We start from the raw sequence: 20153 nt of genomic DNA on the forward strand, positions 1-20153 counted from the left end.
AAATCTATCTGCATTCTGTTGAATGGACCTCCAGACCTTCCTATGTGACTCAGTGCAACTGGTGTTCTTTTCCCTACGTTCAGCTGCTGGCAGGTCACACAACGCTGACACACTGCTTCTGCTGCTATTCTAAACTTAGGATTGTACCAAGTCTGTCTAAACACTCTCAGCATAGCATCTCTCCCTAAGTGTACGGGACCATGTATGAGTCTAGCCATTGGACTCACCATCTCATTGGGCAACACTGCTCTGCCGTCTGCTGAGACCCAAAAATGAGTCTCACCCATTACACATCCTGCCTTTTCCCACGTTTCTTTTTCAGAATCAGGAGCATTTTCTTGCATGGTTGACAGTTCATCCCAAGTATCAACAGTTTCCAGTATCATAGCTAATTCAGTTCTTACATTTATTCCACCCACCTCCACCTCTGTGAAAGAGTAACCTTGTTCCGCGCAATACCGTGCAACTTCATCAGCATATCTATTGCCTTTCGAAACAAAGTCCTCATTTCTGGTATGTGCGATGCACTTTACAACTGCGATACTTGCTGGACATTGCAATGCTTCCAACAACAAGCGCACAAACTCTCCATTGCGAATGGGAGAGCCTGAAGAAGTCATGAACCCTCTTTGAGACCATAACTGCCCGTAATCATGAACTACCCCGTACCCATACTGGCTGTCGGTGTATATGGTAACTCGAATTTGATTGCCTGCTAAGCAAGCACGTGTCAGGGCAATAATCTCGGCTACCTGAGCGGAGTGTACTCCTTCCAGGCACCCAGCTTCCACAACTCCTTCAATTGTACAAACAGCATAAGCTGCTCTCAACTGCCCAACTGCGTCTCTTACACATGAGCCATCGACAAAGAAAACTTCATCTGGGTCAGTCAGTGGCTCATCTACGATGTCGGGTCTGGGTTTGGTGCATAGTTCAGTCACATCGAGACAGTCATGGTCTGTATATTCATCATCATCATCAATATCATTTGGAAGTGGCATTAAGGTAGCAGGGTTCAAAACAGAGCATCTCTTGAGGGTCACGTTCTCTGCAGCAAGAATAACCTGCTCATAGCGCGTGAGCCTACTGTTGGTCAGATGCTGTGTTTTGGTCCTGGTCATCAATAGTTCAACAGAATGTGGCACGCACACCTCTAACGGGTGCCCCATAACGATATTTTCACATCTTTCAATGCTGACACCCGTTGCAGCAACGGATTTGAGACATCCGGGCAACGCTGCGGCTACTGGATCTAAGGTAGCCGAGAAATAAGCAACTGGTCTACGGGCATTCCCATGGATTTGGACCAACACAGACAACGCACAACCTTCTCTCTCACAACAGTAAAGAAAAAATTGTTTATTGTAATCTGGCATTCCCAATGCCGGAGCACGACACAGGTCCTCTCTCAGCTGTAAGAATGCCATCAAACAGTCTTTGTCCCATGGTACCGGATCACTCACCTCTTTGTGCGTCAGTTTTTGCAAGGGCTTTGCTTTCAGTGAAAAGTTCACGATCCACTGTCGGCAATAACCCACCATCCCTAGGAACATCCTGACCTCTCTCTGGGTCTGAGGCGCATTCATTTTCATGATCGCCTCTATCCTGTCTGGTGACACTTTTCGTTTGCCTTTCTCAATTCTGTGTCCCAAGTACTGCACTTCTGTCAGGCAGTACTGCAATTTTCCCGGGGACACCTTGTGCCCATTGGCAGCTAGGTGATTTAACAAAGCAATGGAGTCTTCCCTGCAAGCTTCTTCTGTTTCTGACGCCACAAGGAGGTCGTCTATGTACTGGACCAGAACTGACTTCTGGGGCAGCACTAGACTTTCAAGATTTTTCTTCAAAAGCTGGTTAAAGATCGAGGGACTCTCTGTATACCCCTGAGGGATACGACACCATGTTAGGACGCGATTTTCCAGCTTAAATGCGAAAAGAAAATGGCTATCTTCGTCTAAAGGGATCGAAAAGAAAGCCTGACAAAGATCGATCACTGTGAACCATTCTGCTTGGAATGGAATCTGAAACAGTATCACTGATGGATTCGGTACCACTGGACAACATGAAACGACTATGTTATTAATCTTTCGAAGGTCCTGCACTATCCGAAATTTCCCATTTGGTTTCTGCAGACCCATAATCGGGGAGTTGCATGGACTACCCACGATTTCTTTCAGTATTCCCTGTTTAATCATGGACTCGATCACGGGTTTTATGCCTGCAATCGTTTCTGGAGTCAATTTATATTGGGGTGTTCTTGGGAACTCAGCATGCGGTTTCACTACAATTTTCACTGGGTCCACCCCTTTGACCAATCCAATCTCTTCCCCAGTGAAATCCCATACTTCTGGTGACACTGTCTCTCTCAAGTCCCAGGGGAGCTCATCTACTGTCAAAGTAGGGTACAGCTCCACACATATTCTTGAGTTTGCAACCTTGAAATCTGCATCATCATCATTAGTCAATACCTCCACTCCCTGAGGTGTACAATATATAGTACAATTCAATTTGCACAACAGGTCTCTTCCTAGCAGACACACAGGGCTTGAATCGCAAACCACAAACTGGTGCTCATCGCTGTACTTCCCTATTTTCACCTGTACCGGTTCTGTCAATTGGCTGGTTATTCTCCTGTTTGCGACCCCTACCACCTGTATGGTCTCTCCAGACATGGGCAGGTCTGGAACTGCAGCTGATCTGATCGTGGATCTAGTGGCTCCTGTGTCCACCAGAAATGTCGTAGGGCACCCTGCTACTTCTGCTTCAACATAGGGTCCCCTCTGATCTACCTCTAAGGCTGCCCCGAGGGTGCAGTCTTCTCTTTCCACTCTCTGTCCGGTTAATGGGTCCACATAATAGCACTCTTCCCCTTCCACAAACAGGGGCATTTGTCTATAGGTCTTACCCATACTCCCTACTCGAGGAGGTTGCGGGAACTGGGCTCGGGGAGGAGCCCCCCCCCCTTTGAGCACCTTTCCTTGGTATTGCGTCGCCCCTCTCATAGGTGCGCTCTGGACCTCTTCCTCCTCTATCTCTTGCTCTCCTATCTCTACATTGTAAGGGCACTCGCGTTTCCAATGCCCCAGCTCGTTGCACTGGTGGCACCTAGTCGTTTTCTTCAAGGTAGCTATGTCTACTCTGGGTCTAAAGGTAGTACTCTCCTCATTACCCTTGTTCTGACTGTACTGCTTCTTACCTCCTGTACCTGTCCCTTGCTGCTGTTGTTGCGGTCCCCCCTTTCCTGCTGTCTGCAATTGTACCACCATCAGCTTTTCTTTTAGTTTCTTAGCCTTGGAGTCTACCTCATCACAGCAGTACCTGGCATATCTCAGTATTTCATCTAGGGGTTTACTTTGCCAACAAATCGAGTGTTGCTGAATCATTAAACTAATATCCGGTCTCAGTCCCAGGACGAACTTGGACACAAATTGCCCTATGTCCTTTGGATCCATTACATCCAAGCCGCTATACTGTTTAAATGCCTTCAGCAATCTCTCGTAATATTCATGAACTGTCTCTTTGGGTTCCTGTCTTGTTCGATCTATTCTGACCCAATCTATGTCTTGCATTGGCACCTTCTCTTTCAGCCAAGTCATCACTCTCTCGAATTTTGCCATCACAATCTCAGACGGCCCATTAGTCTTAGCATCTCTCGCTGGCTCCGTTGTGGGCCACTCAGCGCTAACCTTACATGCTGTCCACAGGTCTCCAGGTACTACAATGTCGAACAGCGTGTTCAGATCTATCCAAAGGACCTTGGAGATTTTTACAAATCTCTCCACTTGCTTGTACCACTCCACAGGGTTCTCTCGTAACTTGGGGAAAGAGGTGGTAAAAGCAGCTAAATCTCCCCTACTCCAAGGGACATGTACATAATTCCCATTTGCAACTTCACGCAAAGGGTAAGCTTCTATTCCCTGCTGTCCTGGTGTCATACCAATCATGCTTCTTCTGCCGGTCCCTTTCTTGGACCACCTCTCTTCCCATTTATCTAGTGCCCTCCATGTCCTTATTCCAGTAATCAGTTCCCTTATGTGTGTTTTCAGCCCAATCGTTCTCCTCTCATCTAGATCTCGATCTGAGTAATGTAGCCTGTGGTTACCCTGTAATGCTTTGGTTCTTGACAAGTCCACCATATATTTGCCTGCTAGTTCGACTAACTTCTCATGGACTGCTCTCGCTTTTCGTGTGATGTCCTTTGCCATATACAGTATTTCATCCTGCTCATACATTTCCATTCTTTCTAAAGGCAGGGTACCATCTACCATGTCATCCAGATCTGACCTTAAGCTGGAGACATCAAGTCTCTTGGCTTTTATCTCAGCTCGCAATATGTCTTTCGAAGGGGGCTCACTGGTCTCCCTCCCATCCCAACTTCGAGCTCTTCGCTTGGGCTCAGGAGAGTTAATGGGTGGCCTCCCTCGCTCCCATCTCTCCAGGTCCCATGCTCGGCCATCTGATCTTGGAAGGTGATGGAACACGGGCCTGTTACCCCCACTCTCTCTCTGCCCACTCTCTTCTTCTTCTCTCCTCTCACCGCACACCTCTCTGTTATTTTCCCTCTGGTCGCTACACTCCCTTTGCCTCGTATCACTCAGTATCCGATACGATCCTTCCTGGTTCCCCATGTTCCCTGGGCTGCGCTCATTTCTGTCATCACAGGGACTATGGTGCGACCTCTCACAACTCCCATTCTGTTCTCTGGTGCCAGGCACACAGTGTGGACACTTAAAGCTGTTTCTGTACTCTTGCGCTCTCCTCTCCCCTTCACTGAGTATTGGGCGCGCCACCCCTTCACTCCCGGGGCTCCCGTTTTCCAGGTCTGTTCTACCTCCATTCCGGGCCCAATGGGTGACTCCCCTACTCCCTCTACAGTCCCACTCCGGGCTACTCTCCCCAGCCCCGCAGTGAGTCCGTGCTCTGCTGTCCTGACTTTCTCTTTCAGCTTCCGCAGCATTGATGCACTTTTGAGCCTTCACTGCCTCATCCCACTGCTTCATGTACTCATTTAGCTCTTGAAAGGATTTTCGTCCAGATCCCCTCAGATCCATTGGCCATCTAGGGCCCCCAGGATCTCCTCCTGGGTCCCCTGCTGTGTGCATCGGTGTACTCCACTCTCTGGGTATCGGCATCTGACTTGGGGAATTAGTGGTATCGTTCCTCCTTGCCTTCTCTGCTCTTTCTCTGTCTTTCCGTACCCGGTCTTCCCCTCTTGCTCTCTCTTGGTCATATATCGATATTATAGGACCTATGGTAACAGGTACCTGTAGTGCATCTGGTAATGGGTAGGATGTGGCACTTTCCGTTTCCGGCGCTCTTTGTACCACAAACCTCCCGACTACCTGTTGCACATGACTAGGCTGGGACAGCTCTTTCTGTGGCTCAGGATCCCACTCTGAACTGGGAAGCGGTCTATGCTCTCCTGCATTGCCCCCCTTTTCTCCTTCAGTACTCTCGACCTCTCCCCCTGCTCTATTATACGGGGGTGGCCTGTCTGTCAATAACCTGTTTATCAGGCTGTCCTCTGTTTCGCTCTCATCATCTTCTTCCAGGGGGCTTTTATTTACGGGCACCTCTAACACTGGGTACAGTTTATTTATTTCCAGGTTATGCACTCTCCATCTTTTAGCATCCGCATCCCACCTGGCATCCTGCACTGCCCTTACCGATCGTTTCACCCTTTCTTGTCGTCTGTTCATATTCTTTTCATGCGCTGCCCTAATCCATGCTTCAAGAGCTTCAAACTGGGTTGGTCTAGGCAAGGGTCTCTTTGAGGTCATGACTGATTTCAATCGATGTAACACCTCTAATCTGAACGTCCCGTACTTCGGGAACGTCAGTTCCTCATTTCCTTCAGTAATCTTACTCCACTCTGATATCCAAAGGATCGTATGCAACCCAACATTTACTGCCATATAACGAGCTGGCGTACCCTCTGGCGGGGCTTCTTCCCCTTCATACGATCCTCGCTTCTCTTTCTTAAACAGCGCTTTCAACCATTTAAAACACTTCATAATTATGCGCACAAAATCCAGCCTCGCTACTCTGTTTACTTCCTGATGACAATCCACCAATCCTGTCGCGGCTTTGCTAGCTTGGCCTATCACAGCGCGGTTTTTCTCCTGTCGGCCAATCACGTCGCGACCCTGTGTGACGTGTTCGCTAGCTGGCCTATCACAGCGCGGTCTTTCTCCGGTCAGCCAATCACTGCGCGACACCACCTGACGTCTCTTTTCTCCGCTTCGCAGCAGCACCCCTCCTTTCTCAACTCGTCTCCCGGTTATGCATGCGTCCCATTCATACACCGAAAAATGACTACTTCCGACCAAGCGGTCACTTCTCTCTCGACTGTACGTCCACAGTCTATCTGTAATTGTCAACACAACTGACGAGATGTCTATCGTCTCTCTGATAGGTTGCTTACACACACAGTAACTTCCGACCAGCGTCCGTTACTCACGCACTCACTCTTACGTTCCCCCTATCTCGGTCTCTCGGGTGATCAATGGTACCTCATGACCCCCTTCACACTAGTTGACAATTACTCTGGGTGTCCGATACACCCGAACCACTTAAGCTCTCCTTGAACTTAAGATTTCCACCGGTTGCGCGCGCTCACAACCTGTTCCACAGTCACTCTACAGACATTCAACTCCGCCAGACATTACAACATAGATACAATACAAAAACACCGCAATCTAACACGCATAACCCTTTATACTCACTCTCGACCGATACTGCTGCTTTTTCTGTCTCACGTCATCCGGATCTTCTTCTGCGGGCTGTTCTTCCGATCATCGATTTCTAGGGGCCTTGGGGTAAGCTAACCTGGCCTAGGTCACCGTCCTCAAGAAGGCAACCATCCTCTATAGCTACCAACTGAAAGGGCGAGATTTTGATCGATACCTTATATCTATTGATCCAAACCTCGATCTGGTCGACTGAACCTTTATTGCCTGTCTTGGAGGAAAACAGTACACTCATCTGCAAGTTAGTTCACCCAAGAAAAGGACTCTACTCTCAAAGATCACGGACAACTTCTAGGTTTCAAAAGTTTATTGTAAAGATATAATGAGCTGCAAATACAGGCATCTCAGAATGAGATTCACGAGATACACAGGTCCAATTACATACATGTGCTCTCGAAAAGCCCTCAGACGAGCAACAGAAATCACTAACACAAGTTCTAAGAATAATAAAGCTATCAACATAGACGCATATCTCTCCTTCATTTAGGTTGGAGGAAAACAAACACAGGTTAGGCGTCCCTACCCTGTTCTAGATGGTATCCCTACTTAACCAAATCCCAACCTAACAAAGGTGTCAGCAATGAATGACCTCCAAAGGAAGTCACCCACTCTAAGTCTCTTGGTGAAAACCTATAGCTCTCCAGTCATGACCCCTCACTGCCTACCCATCCGCTCTCTAAAGGGTCCTCAGGTCTCTGCTCTAACTCCACCCAGGGGTACTGTCCCTAATACAAAACAGTCAACAACATTTGAGACGCCCCTTGCGGAACGCCCCTCACGTGGTGCAACTTCTGGCTTTTTCCATGATGCTTTGTATTGGGCCTCAGACGTTAGAGTTGACCTTGCTTCTCAGACTCTTCTCCGGCCCGCTGATACCCCTTAAACATTCCAGAACCCTCCTCCATGTCTGGGCCGTCTACTGAACAGACCTCTATTCATTCATTTATAATTGGATCCCCCCTCTTCCTTTGCAGACAGATATCTGCAGCTAAGAACCCAACTCTCATATACTTCTAAAAAGGCCTGCAACATTTCTCAACCCAGACATGTACGTGTAAATCAATGCTAAAACATTTCAGGCCTACAATAATTCTCATAACGATTATAATATTCAACTTCTTCATTTAATTAAAGCATGTTAATACTCTTATTCTCTTAATAAGTAAACATTTCTATAAATCATGGCCCATTAATGCAATGACCAAAACATTAATACAATCTTTGTCGTGAAAAGAACCACCTTCCCTTTCCCTTCAGCTCAGGCCCTGAGGCCTACCACTTTCTGCGTTTTAAACACATACCATCTTACACGTTAACAGCTACACGACATAGAATAAGAATAATCACATCTACTAAAATCATATAATGTCACACATTTCTGTATTAGTTCCACTTCTACTTAAATCTCTACATTAGCCATACATTTAGGATATATTCGCAAATACTATTAGCACTCATGGCATTTCTCTTCATGAATTATGCTTACTACAGATAAGTGTGATGTACTCATACATTTAAATCAGTTTGCGCTCTCTCACATGCATGATTTGTTTCTGATATAAAGTAAGTACTGTGCCAGACATTGAAGCATTAGAATATTTCATGAGTGTTTTTTATTAGACCTACCTAGAAATTATATTTCGATTATTAGCCCATTTATTATGAAAGCAGTTCCAGCGCTGATTCAGCAGTGCACAAAAATATAAAGTGATAAGAACATGAAGTTATTATAATTTTATTTTTCTATGCGGAGCTTGGAGCCTCATTGAGCTCTGTTGAGCAAAGTTGCTTAGAGGTCAGGCTGCATAGCGCTACTGAGGACGGCGCGCTCGCGCTCTCGCGGTGATTTTAATACTGCTGTTTCAGCGCTTTTACTTTATCTCAGTTTGTAAATAGTTTAATTTTGTATTTTACCTCGCTTGCATTAGCGTTGTTCTCTGGCCCCTCACTCACATTTAAAACCTACCAAAGCACCGCTACTTTGCGGGTCCGGTTCTGGGGTGGTGAGGGAGCACCATATTTGTTTAGGCTGTTGAAGCCAGACGCCGCCATATTGATGCGGGTCTTGGCGCCTGGAACTTGACGTTACGCCGGCCTACTTAAGGCGGAACCGAACTAGATCTCCCTGGCAAAGTTGCTTAGAGGTCAGGTTGCATAGCGCTACTGAGGACGGCGCGCTCGCGCTCTCGCGGTGATTTTAATACTGCTGTTTCAGCGCTTTTACTTTACCTCAGTTTGTAAATAGTTTAATTTTGTATTTTACCTCGCTTGCATTAGCGTTGTTCTCTGGCCCCTCACTCACATTTAAAACCTACCAAAGCACCGCTACTTTGCGGGTCCGGTTCTGGGGTGGTGAGGGAGCGCCATATTTGTTTAGGCTGTTGAAGCCAGACGCCGCCATATTGATGCGGGTCTTGGCGCCTGGAACTTGACGTTACGCCGGCCTACTTAAGGCGGAACCGAACTAGATCTCCCTGGCAAAGTTGCTTAGAGGTCAGGCTGCATAGCGCTACTGAGGACGGCGCGCTCGTGCTCTCGCGGTGATTTTAATACTGCTGTTTCAGCGCTTTTACTTTACCTCAGTTTGTAAATAGTTTAATTTTGTATTTTACCTCGCTTGCATTAGCGTTGTTCTCTGGCCCCTCACTCACATTTAAAACCTACCAAAGCACCGCTACTTTGCGGGTCCGGTTCTGGGGTGGTGAGGGAGCGCCATATTTGTTTAGGCTGTTGAAGCCAGACGCCGCCATATTGATGTGGGTCTTGGCGCCTGGAACTTGACGTTACGCCGGCCTACTTAAGGCGGAACCGAACTAGATCTCCCTGGCAAAGTTGCTTAGAGGTCAGGCTGCATAGCGCTACTGAGGACGGCGCGCTCGCGCTCTCGCGGTGATTTTAATACTGCTGTTTCAGCGCTTTTACTTTACCTCAGTTTGTAAATAGTTTAATTTTGTATTTTACCTCGCTTGCATTAGCGTTGTTCTCTGGCCCCTCACTCACATTTAAAACCTACCAAAGCACCGCTACTTTGCGGGTCCGGTTCTGGGGTGGTGAGGGAGCGCCATATTTGTTTAGGCTGTTGAAGCCAGACGCCGCCATATTGATGCGGGTCTTGGCGCCTGGAACTTGACGTTACGCCGGCCTACTTAAGGCGGAACCGAACTAGATCTCCCTGGCAAAGTTGCTTAGAGGTCAGGCTGCATAGCGCTACTGAGGACGGCGCGCTCGCGCGGTGATTTTAATACTGCTGTTTCAGCGCTTTTACTTTACCTCAGTTTGTAAATAGTTTAAGTTTTGTATTTTACCTCGCTTGCATTAGCGTTGTTCTCTGGCCCCTCACTCACATTTAAAACCTACCAAAGCACCGCTACTTTGCGGGTCCGGTTCTGGGGTGGTGAGGGAGCGCCATATTTGTTTAGGCTGTTGAAGCCAGACGCCGCCATATTGATGCGGGTCTTGGCGCCTGGAACTTGACGTTACGCCGGCCTACTTAAAGCTCCACCCTTTTCAACGCGCAGCGGTGACGCGCAAGGGTGGCGCCTTCACTGTGCCTGAGTCGTGCCAGAGTCCTGCCCGTCTGCGCCCGTCAGCGTTCCGGCAGCGGACGGGGCAGGACGGCTGGCTGGCTCTTCTCTCTGGTAGGTGCATTATTATTACCTATTCAGATGATGTCGTTTTCTTACTCATCAGAGACCCTTTTAACACTCCGTCCTCCTGTAGGTCGCTGTCATTATGTTTTTCCCGGTAGTCGGGCTTTAAGAAAAGGCTGCTCTGACTGCGGTTGGCGTCTTCCTAAATATGAAAAACCCACATCGACTCATCAACCACCTCCCGTCGTCTGCCTACTCCTTAACACGCGTTCCTTAGGTTGTCACGCGCCGGACATTTGGAATCTGCTTTACAACTCGAATGTATCCTGTCTTTTTTTGACAGAAACCTGGCTCAATGACTCCTCGACCCCCGACTTAGTTAATGCTATCCCTCCCAACTATTCCATCTTTAGGAGGGATAGATCGTCTGGGCGATGGGGCGGCATGGCTATTATAGTTAACAAACAGCTGCACTGTACCACTTTTCCGGTCGATAACATTCAGGAGACTGAGGCCCTTGGCTTCACACTCCATCTTTCCTCCTCTCAGGCTTGTACCGGCATTCTCTTATATAGAGCCCCTGGTCCCTTAGGCCCTTTCTTGGACGAATTACAGGTAGCACTTTCAGTCCCGTGCCTTAAATCGGAGCATTGTTTACTTCTTGGTGATCTAAATATACATATGGATGATGATTCTAATCCAGACACTATGAAACTGGTGGATATAACTACTACACTAGGATTGTCACCGCTCATTCATGAACCTACGCATAACAAAGGTCACACCTTGGACCAAGTCTATTCTACCATCCCTATTGACTCTCAAGCTCCGCAGCCGGTGCTATGGTCAGACCATTATTTAATTACTTTTTTCCTTTCCTGTGTTTCATCCACTAGAAGGAAATTTACTAGCCCTCCCAAGCGAACGTCCAGACCTTTTCATCTTCTCTCTAATGAGATGTTTTAGCAGGCTACGGAAGATGTACCCTGTACCCTATCTGGCAACGTGGAAGAAGACCTAGCCTACTTTGTTGAATGGCTTACGGCAAGATTAGCGACTCTCGTTCCCGAGAAAATAGCCAAATCTGGAAACGACAGGCCCTCTGCCCCCTGGTTCACCTCTCAGCTTAGGGAAGCCCGCCAAAATTGTAAGAGAGCTGAAAGAGTTTGGAGGAAGGATTACAATCCCTTGGCAAAAGCAAAACTAAAAAATCTGATTAGATCCTACCATAAGCTGTTGTGGAATGAGAAAAAAAAAATCTATTTTGAACGTCGTATTGATGATTCAGAAAACACATGTAAGGAAATTTTTTAAATTGTTAAGGATTTTACCTCGCCGTCTTTTGGTACCCCTGCCCAACCCCATTCAAAACCCTGGCTGACTGAATTGGCACATTACTTTGTCAATAAAATAATGACCATCCAAGATTCCCTTGCTGTTTACTCTAACCACACTAAGGTCGATCTACCAGGTGCCTTCTCTTCCTCTAAACCTGCTATGGCTCCCACTCTTTGGGAATTCCCCCCGTTGAGCCTTGATTCCTCATTAGTTCATCTGACTGGGCTGAAGTCGGGCTCACCTTTAGATCCTTGCCCGGTTTCTTGTCTTAACAAAATAGCCCCAGCCCTAAATGGTCCCATCAATTCCATCCTTAATTCCTCATTGTCTTCTGGTGTGGTCCCCTTGGCTTGGAAGTCTGCTCTCATTCTTCCACTCCTGAAAAAAACAGCTTTAGATCCTACCGTCCACGCCAACTATAGGCCTATATCTCTCCTCCCCGCTCTAGCGAAAGTGGCAGAAAGACATGTGCACAGATCAATCTCTAATTTCATCGAAGGGAATAATCTGTTGCACAACACTCAATCTGGCTTTCGTGCTAATTATAGCACGGAAACCGCGCTACTGGAAGTCACTGTCGCTATTAGAGAGGTGTTAGAAGCGGGAGGAAAGGCCATGTTGGTCATGTTGGACCTGTCGGCGGCGTTCGACACCGTTCCCCATGATACCCTCCTAATACGACTCTGGGAATGCGGTCTTCGGGGGACGGTGTGGAACTGGCTTAAATCCTTCTTAGCCGACCGTCGACAAACGATCTGGGCGCCTCCACACTCCGCCGTTATGGCACCTCTGGAAGTAGGGGTCCCTCAGGGGTCTATTCTTAGCCCCCTGCTTTTCAACATCTTTTTGGCCCCCCTTGCAGAGGTGGCGGAATCCTTTGGCGCCCAGATCGTGTCTTATGCTGACGACACCCAACTCTTGTTTACCTACGACAAGAATGAGGTGTTCGACGGGATCCGCATCAGAAGCTGTTTAGAGGCGGTCTTCGGTTGGTTCAGAGAGCACGGTTTAAAATGCAACTCCGACAAATCGGAGCTGCTATTTTTTGGCTGTGCTACCGAGCCTGACTGGAAAAGCTGGTGGCCGCAAGACTTGTTTCCACCTGCAAAGGCAAGTGATAAAGCTAAGAATTTGGGAATCATTATTGATAATGACCTAAATTTTGGGCCCCAAATTTCTTGCCTTTCGGGGAAATGTTTCGGCATCCTTCGGATGCTTAGAAAATTTCTCCCCTTGATCTCCATCAATCACAGAAGGGTCACTGTTCAAGCACTTGTTGGGTCTAGATTAGACTACGCAAACGCCCTGTATCTAGGACTTCCTAAATACCTTGTGAGGCGACTTCAAGTAGTCCAAAATTCAGCTGCCCGCGCCATCTATGGGCTTCCTAGACGCGCAAGTGCCTCTGATCTGCTTAAAGAGTTGCACTGGCTTCCTATAGCCAAGAGAGTCCTGTTTAAAAGTTTGACGTTGACCTTTAAAGCCCTCCATGATATTGGCCCCAGTTATATCAGGAAACGTCTTGTCCTTTACAAACCCAATAGAGCTCTACGGTCCGCCTCCTTGTCTCAAATGGTAGTTCCGACCATTAAACGCGTCAGACAGGGCGGCCGCTCCTTTCATCATTTGGCTCCTCGTGCTTGGAACGAGCTTCCTCTCTCTCTTAGACAGACCCACAGCCTTCTGTCTTTCAGAAAGGCCTTAAAAACCTGGCTTTTCACCAGATAAGCTTGACGCCTTTCCTTGCTGTTGAGTTGTGTTGCTGCCCTTGAAGGCTTTCTTCGCCAAAGCGCCGGGACACTCCCTGTGGAGTAGCTGTTGCGCTATAGAAGAACGTGTTAACATAACATAACATTGCACAGCCCCGTGCAGGACATGCCCAGGCTCCCAGGGACTGCCTGAGCGTCCAAACAGGGCACTCAGACCAATCACAACGCTGCTCCTGCAGCGTCGTAATTGGCTGGGAGAGTCCGGAATCGTGAGTGCTTCCGGTGCTTCTTGCAGATCATGAGGAAGAGGACAGAAGAGAGACGTGCGATGGTGCAACGGTGAAAGAAAAGGTAAATAACATTTTATTTATGTATTTTGTAACCCATTCCCCCACCCTACCACCCCTGTACTGAGGCAGCCGCCACTGAACTGTTCTTTAAAATGAATTGTGTCACCCCAGGTTTAAGGAAAAGTCTTGCAGTAAAACCCTCCAGGGTAGTTTAGCTTTGCTTGCTGTTTTGCTTGGTGCAAAATAGGAAGCATATTAAAATATTTACCAGGTACCCGTTCACTAAACATTTTTTACCGGTGTTATTTCGTGACTTGATGGTAAATTAAGGCAGTGCTTGCTCAACCACTTTTGTGTTTTATTCTGTTTTGACATGATGTGCTATGTTATGTTTTGTGTCATTATTGTGTTATGTATACAATCAACAGGAGAGAAAGGGCTCACAGGCCACTCTTGTACCCCTTAAGGAATTTATATATAAATCAACAAGAGTGACTAAAAGAAAGTGAAGGTTAGTCAGTTATTAGCATTACAGGAAAAAATTCAGTAGACTATGACCATTCATACAGAGTCGTGTGGCATGCACAGAGTAAAGAATAAGAGCCCTCAGGCACCAACAAGACAGTTGGTTGCCATTTGTCTTCATTGGGTTATTTTCTTTAAGAAAAAGTGAGTCAGTGATTTAAAAGAAGTATGGGCTGCTCCCCACACAAAATTACTTTATTAAGGGGGTAGCACTAACTTCATTAAAAATAGGTGAAAAGTCGGACGGATTGGTGATTATGTTAATTTGAACCACCCAGTCCTAAGAGTGAAAACAATAATAGGTCGACATGTTTCTGCTATGAGGAGCCCAAATTGGCTCAGCATTCATCAGGACCATTACAATTACGTCACATGGGTGAAGCACACTAAGGCATCACAGCCATCTGAAGTAAGGAAAAAATATTATAAAAGGAATACGACCGTATGTGTATCCAAAAGCACTGGAACTTTCTAGTGCTTCTCCTCCTATATGTGAGGAATTTCCTACATTCTCTTAATGAGTAATGTACCATGAGCTCGCGGCAGGGGAAAAATCTTCACGCCCGGCATTCAAACTCCCGGCGGCTCTCCACCTCTCAACCTGTTTGTTGCCACGTCCGTTGTGTTATGTTCAGTTCTTTACTTTAGATATATCAACAAATGTTGCTATATTTTCAGCCTAAAGCAGCACATGCCAAGTCATGATAACACCTTTCTTCGAGCACCAAAAAACAAGTGTATGATGTGCATTATGCAAATTGGGGAAACATCCTTTACCACGCAACTTTTACCACACAGTGCTTTTACAACGCAGGTTTTACAACGAAAACCATTACAACGCATTGCACTGGGGGGCGCTCTAGGATAGGGAATAGATTTAATTTACTATCCAAACCTTCCCTACTATCCACGGGGACTGGAGTTGAAATAGTCAATTAAACTATTCACTATCCAGCACCCCCCAAAGCAATGCGTTGTAAAGGCTTGCGTTGTAAAACTTGCGTTGTAACAGCATGCGTTGTAACAATGTACATCCTGCAAATTGTTAAGAGTACCATCATATGACTGTTTGAAGGCACTAATCCGCACCTATTTGAAGCACTTCACTTCCTTCTAAATCATGGTGCAAATGTGTACACAAATCTGTTTGCTGTGCCACATTATTCAAGCTGCACCTCACTGATGAGGCTCAACTAGACCCAAACTGGTCTGGGGTTTGTAGTGCTGTCGTTCAGTAGGACATGGTTGAGTAGTTTAGTCTGGATAACCCACTGGATAGAAAGTGTGAAACTGATTTGTATACAACTGTTCTTGCTTGTAATGATACAATCTACAAAATTATGCTGCCCATTGTACGTACCGGGGCATAAAATGAATTGGAGACTATGAGACAACACATAGTGTGTTTTCTGGGAACATACATGGGCCATATATTTCTGAGAATTGGGGCAGGGGAGCTCATGAAGGGGCACTTGTACTATTGATGGGAATCTAGATGGGCCTGACCATCCTCATTGGCTTAAACTAACAATAAACTGCAGTAGCGAGCATTTATCCCTGCGCTCTTGCAAGAAATACATCAACCAATGCACTTTAAATTGAGCAGCAAATAACTACTTTCATGGAACTATTTATCACTTTGTGCTTATCTCGCCCGCTCCTGCCTAAAGGGCCCTCCCCTAGGGTAAGCCATGAACACTACAGGTCCTCCAGTGGTAGGCCACCCCAGCAGAGTGTCAATACATCTCATGAATCACTCTTGTCTCTCCTCAAAAAACAGTGAACCAACTCCATCAACAACCTTTATTAAAGACAATTGTATGTACAGACCAGTAGTGCAAGTTTTGTGCAATATCTTTTATTCAACTCACCCGCAGGGGCAACAGGGGAGAAATTACCACAGGAACAGAACACTACCATCCATTTGCAAATGCTGCCTCTTTTATTTTTCAATTGTATACATTTAAGAAGTTTTAGGGTGTGTTTAACGATTATCTAGGGTCAACGAATTTAACTGGGGAGGTTTGCTTTATAGATTTTCTGTTGCGTTGTTCTGCATAAAGCCCACCCAGCAGTTTGGATTTTAATGCATATATTGATGACTTGCTAGTGAGGTAAATCAATAAACATACAATGTTAGATACAGAGAAATGCCAATGATAACACAAACTAATTTTACTTTGGTGTCTTCTCCTTGAAAGCCATAAGGCTACAGTGGAAATGTATTGCTGGTAGTACTGTGTACTGTATATAATGAGACAAACCATGTATAATCTGTACAATCGTAAGAGGTAATGAAAAATATATTAAACTTCTGGGGAGATCTGGAAAGAAACATAGATCATGAGACTTAGACCATGGCACTTACCAACGCAGTTTGCCTTATAATCCGGGCAGCACTTATCGAACTTCTCACAGCTGTTGTCACAATCACAGTCTCGACCTCTCTCGAAATTTTCATGGCATCGCCCTTTACAGGAGCCTTCTATGGGAGGACAAAGAAGATTGTGTTGGAGCAGATGGGTGATAAAGAAATGACAACGGTTAGTGGGTGATTGAATTGGTGCGAATGAGATTGATGAGACGAGTCCAGATTGTTGGGCTTTTGTTTATTTGTACGTTTCTTTAAGAAACGTGGTCGTGTTGTCGTAATTTGTGTACATAATTGTTGAAATTTGACTCTTTTAAAAAAGATAATAGTGAAAAAGAAAAAGTATTTAAAATAAAAACTATTGAATAGTTCCGGCAGTCAGTGATAAGTTGTCATGCGCCGTGGTACAACCTTTTTAAAAAGAACAATCAGTACTGGCATTTTCATTGCCTTGCAAATAAGGCGAAGCCCCGATCGCCACCACAAGGTCCAAAAAAGTGACGCTGTGGTGGCAATAGGGGCTTGTAAATATGCCCATCGGTGTGATTAAAGCAAAAAGGCCTTTGCTGTTGGAACCAAAGGCACTGGTTAAAGGTAGAGAAATCTTGAGGTCCCTCAATGGATTGTGCATTTATGGAAACCAACGACACTGGAAGAGTAGTCTTGAAGTCATCTGAAGTAGAAAGAACTGTTTTGAAGGCTCACTTTATAAAGTAAGAGGAATCATTCGGACACTTGATGGTAAGAAATTAATTCCAATGACAACTGATGTTGGAAAAGTGTTCTAGAAGAACCTCATTGTTGAAAGGACAATACTGAAGCTCCAGATTTAGGAGAATCAGCCCATAGAGCCAACCATCATTTAGAAAAATATCACCTCATTGGAGTTGCTAACAGAACTTCTGCACCCCATGAAGCACAATATTTAAGTCACATATTTTTGTTATCAATATTCTGACATACAACACTCACAGCTGGATCTCTCAATGACCTTTCATATAGTTTCCCACTCCAGTATGATATCCAGATTACAGGATTGTGGGGTGGGATGCCTGGCCATCAATCAATTTCAATCCTTTTTGTCATAGAGAGTTCAGGCAGTGGCACTTTAGCCATTTTGTTTTTCATTTAGAGAACTACCTTGTGAGTTCTGTGAGGGATATCATACACACATGTGTCCTACTTTACATGGGATTACCAGAGCTCTTCCTGTTTCCGTCCTTCATCACTAGTTTTCTCTAATATGGCGTATGCTATATGAACTCTGAAACTGTTGGTTTTTCTACTGACCTTTGCGACCTCAATCTCAGTTGAAGCTTATAACCTTAATAAGAACAATAACACATTACTGCTAGAGCTGTATGAAATTCACCCATGCATTGAAAATGGAAGTGACTGAGTTACTTTTATTAATTTCATGCAATACATTTCATTCATGAAATTTCATTTTAATTTCTTTATAAAACTGGGACAGCTAGGCGGTGAACAGAGAACAATGACACACATTGTAAAGTGCTGCAAATGGGAAACATCCTTTACCACGCAGATTTTACTCCGCAAGGCTTTAACAACGCGTCCATTACAATGCAAGTCGTAACCACGACTTGCGCTGGAGGGCGCTAGAGGATTAAGAATAGTATATTTACTATTCCAACACCTTCCCTAGTGTCCACGGGGACTGGTGTTAAAATAGTAAATTATACTATTCTCAATCCGCGCCCCCAACGCAAGTCGTGGTAACGACTTGCTTTGTAAGGGACGCGTTGTTAAAGCACACGTTGTGACGGTACGCGTCGTACCGTCATACATCCGCTGCAAATCAATGAACATTATAAAGTTGCACAAACAGGGGTAGTCAGCATCTTTATTAACAATATGGGATTTCAATAAGACTTGGGAAATGAGCAAGGAGGAGGAAAAGCGTTCATATATAGGGAAGGGGATCCACAGTAAGGAACAGGAATGGCATAATATTTATATTAAAAGGGGGAACAAGGAGGATGGGATATCAGTCTAAACTGCAAAGCAGAGCACAGGGAGTGGGAAGGAATTTAGAGCTGAAATATATGGAGACAATGCATAGGAAGCAGAATTGACAATAGAAAGAGAAGGGTAGCTCATGAAGAAATGTCATGGGGAGAGAGTCAAGTAGTGTAGGAAAATATAAATGGAAGACACATGGGAGTTCTTAAAGACTGATTTTAGAGGGGAAAGAGAATATGCAGCAAAAAAGAATCAGTTGGGTGGAACAGGCAAGACAAAAGAAGAGTGAGGATCTGAGTTTTTGTGGCTCAGAAAGTAAGAAACATAGACAATCTTGTGAGGGTTATACATTTTAAAGCATGAGAAGTGGGGAATAGTGTAAATGTACTAAAGTCGAGCAAGTTTCCATTATTATGAGCAAAGGGGGAAAAGAAAGATATGAAGAAGGACAAAGATAGGTGAAATGAGGAAGGAATGAAAGAGGGGATGCCACGGGGGAAAAGAGAGCGTCAGTTTTAGATGGGTTTAGGTTCAGTGCATGAGAAGACATCAAGGGAAGTATTTCTGGAAAACTAGAGGAAATTGTACTGTGGAGAAAAAGGGTACAAAAGTATAGCAAGTAAAAGAGCCATGAATCAGCTGCGAACAGTTGAAAGGAGAGACAATCCCTAAAAGACGCATGGTATGATCCTGGAAGAATTATTGCACAGGACAGCACTGTTGAAAGCTCTTACCTGACTAAGATGTCTCACCTATCACTTCATGATATCCTCCTAACTATATATTTTTGAAAAGTTACACACACCCACCAACAGATTTTCAAGATTCTATGGCGGAGCCAAATTGGACAAACTGGCTGTTGCCAGAGGTCTAATGATCCACGGAGGAAAAACACTGTGGGCCTGATTCACAAAGATGAAAAACTTAAGTGCAGAGATTTCGCCACAAGTACGGAGACTCCGCCACGACTGCGGAGCCTCTGCCACGACTGTTAAGCCTCCGCTGCGACTACGGAGGCTTTTGTGAACTGTGCCTGTGTGAGTTTAGCTTTTTTTGGAAGGAAGTCAGGTTTGAATTGCACCTCATTTCCAATAGGAATGGGTTCCATAAGGTAGGGACACCTACATGTTCCTTTTTTTTCACCTCCCCTCGTTTTGGGCTCCTTGACAGAGTAAAAAACAAAACACACACTGGCAATGGCAATATATCTGGCTTATGAACGCCCTGTCAACCAGACCAGAAATCCATGTACATTAATGACTGCTTCCTCCTATCTGTGCTGCTGCCAGAGAAAAAAACACCATAAATTACCTAGTTATCAAAGACACTTTAATAGCATTACTCTGGCATGTGTCTGTCCCTCAATGTTCATGCTCAGGCAGCTGGACAAATAAACAAAATTATCACAGCTGTGTGGACTTTTTTTGTTTGAGTACATTACTTCTGTCCAATCAAAACCTGTACTCCTGACTCACAACATGTGGGCGAAGCCAAAGCCCCACTCCTGGTGGTTCTCACATGTTTGTCCTGCAACAGCTGCACTGGCAAGCCCGGCCATCAGAAATAAACAAAGCAAGGGAATGAACTACGTTTTTAAT

The 20153-nt window shown here is 45.5% G+C and overlaps 1 protein-coding gene across 6 annotated transcripts in view; it reads right to left on the minus strand.

Moving 5' to 3' along the window:
* The window catches only part of PRG4 (proteoglycan 4), a 415676-nt gene that overhangs the window by 337322 nt on the left and 58201 nt on the right, over positions 1–20153 (minus strand). For all 6 annotated transcript variants that reach the window (XM_078642714.1, XM_078642681.1, XM_078642696.1 and 3 more), the window contains exon 4: positions 16570–16686. In XM_078642714.1, coding sequence (XP_078498840.1) covers positions 16570–16686 — 117 coding nt within the window. The remainder of the gene's footprint in view (positions 1–16569; positions 16687–20153) is intronic.

The sequence above is a fragment of the Lissotriton helveticus genome, chromosome 1_1 (assembly GCF_964261635.1).
Source record: "Lissotriton helveticus chromosome 1_1, aLisHel1.1, whole genome shotgun sequence".
Lineage (NCBI taxonomy): Eukaryota > Metazoa > Chordata > Amphibia > Caudata > Salamandridae > Lissotriton > Lissotriton helveticus.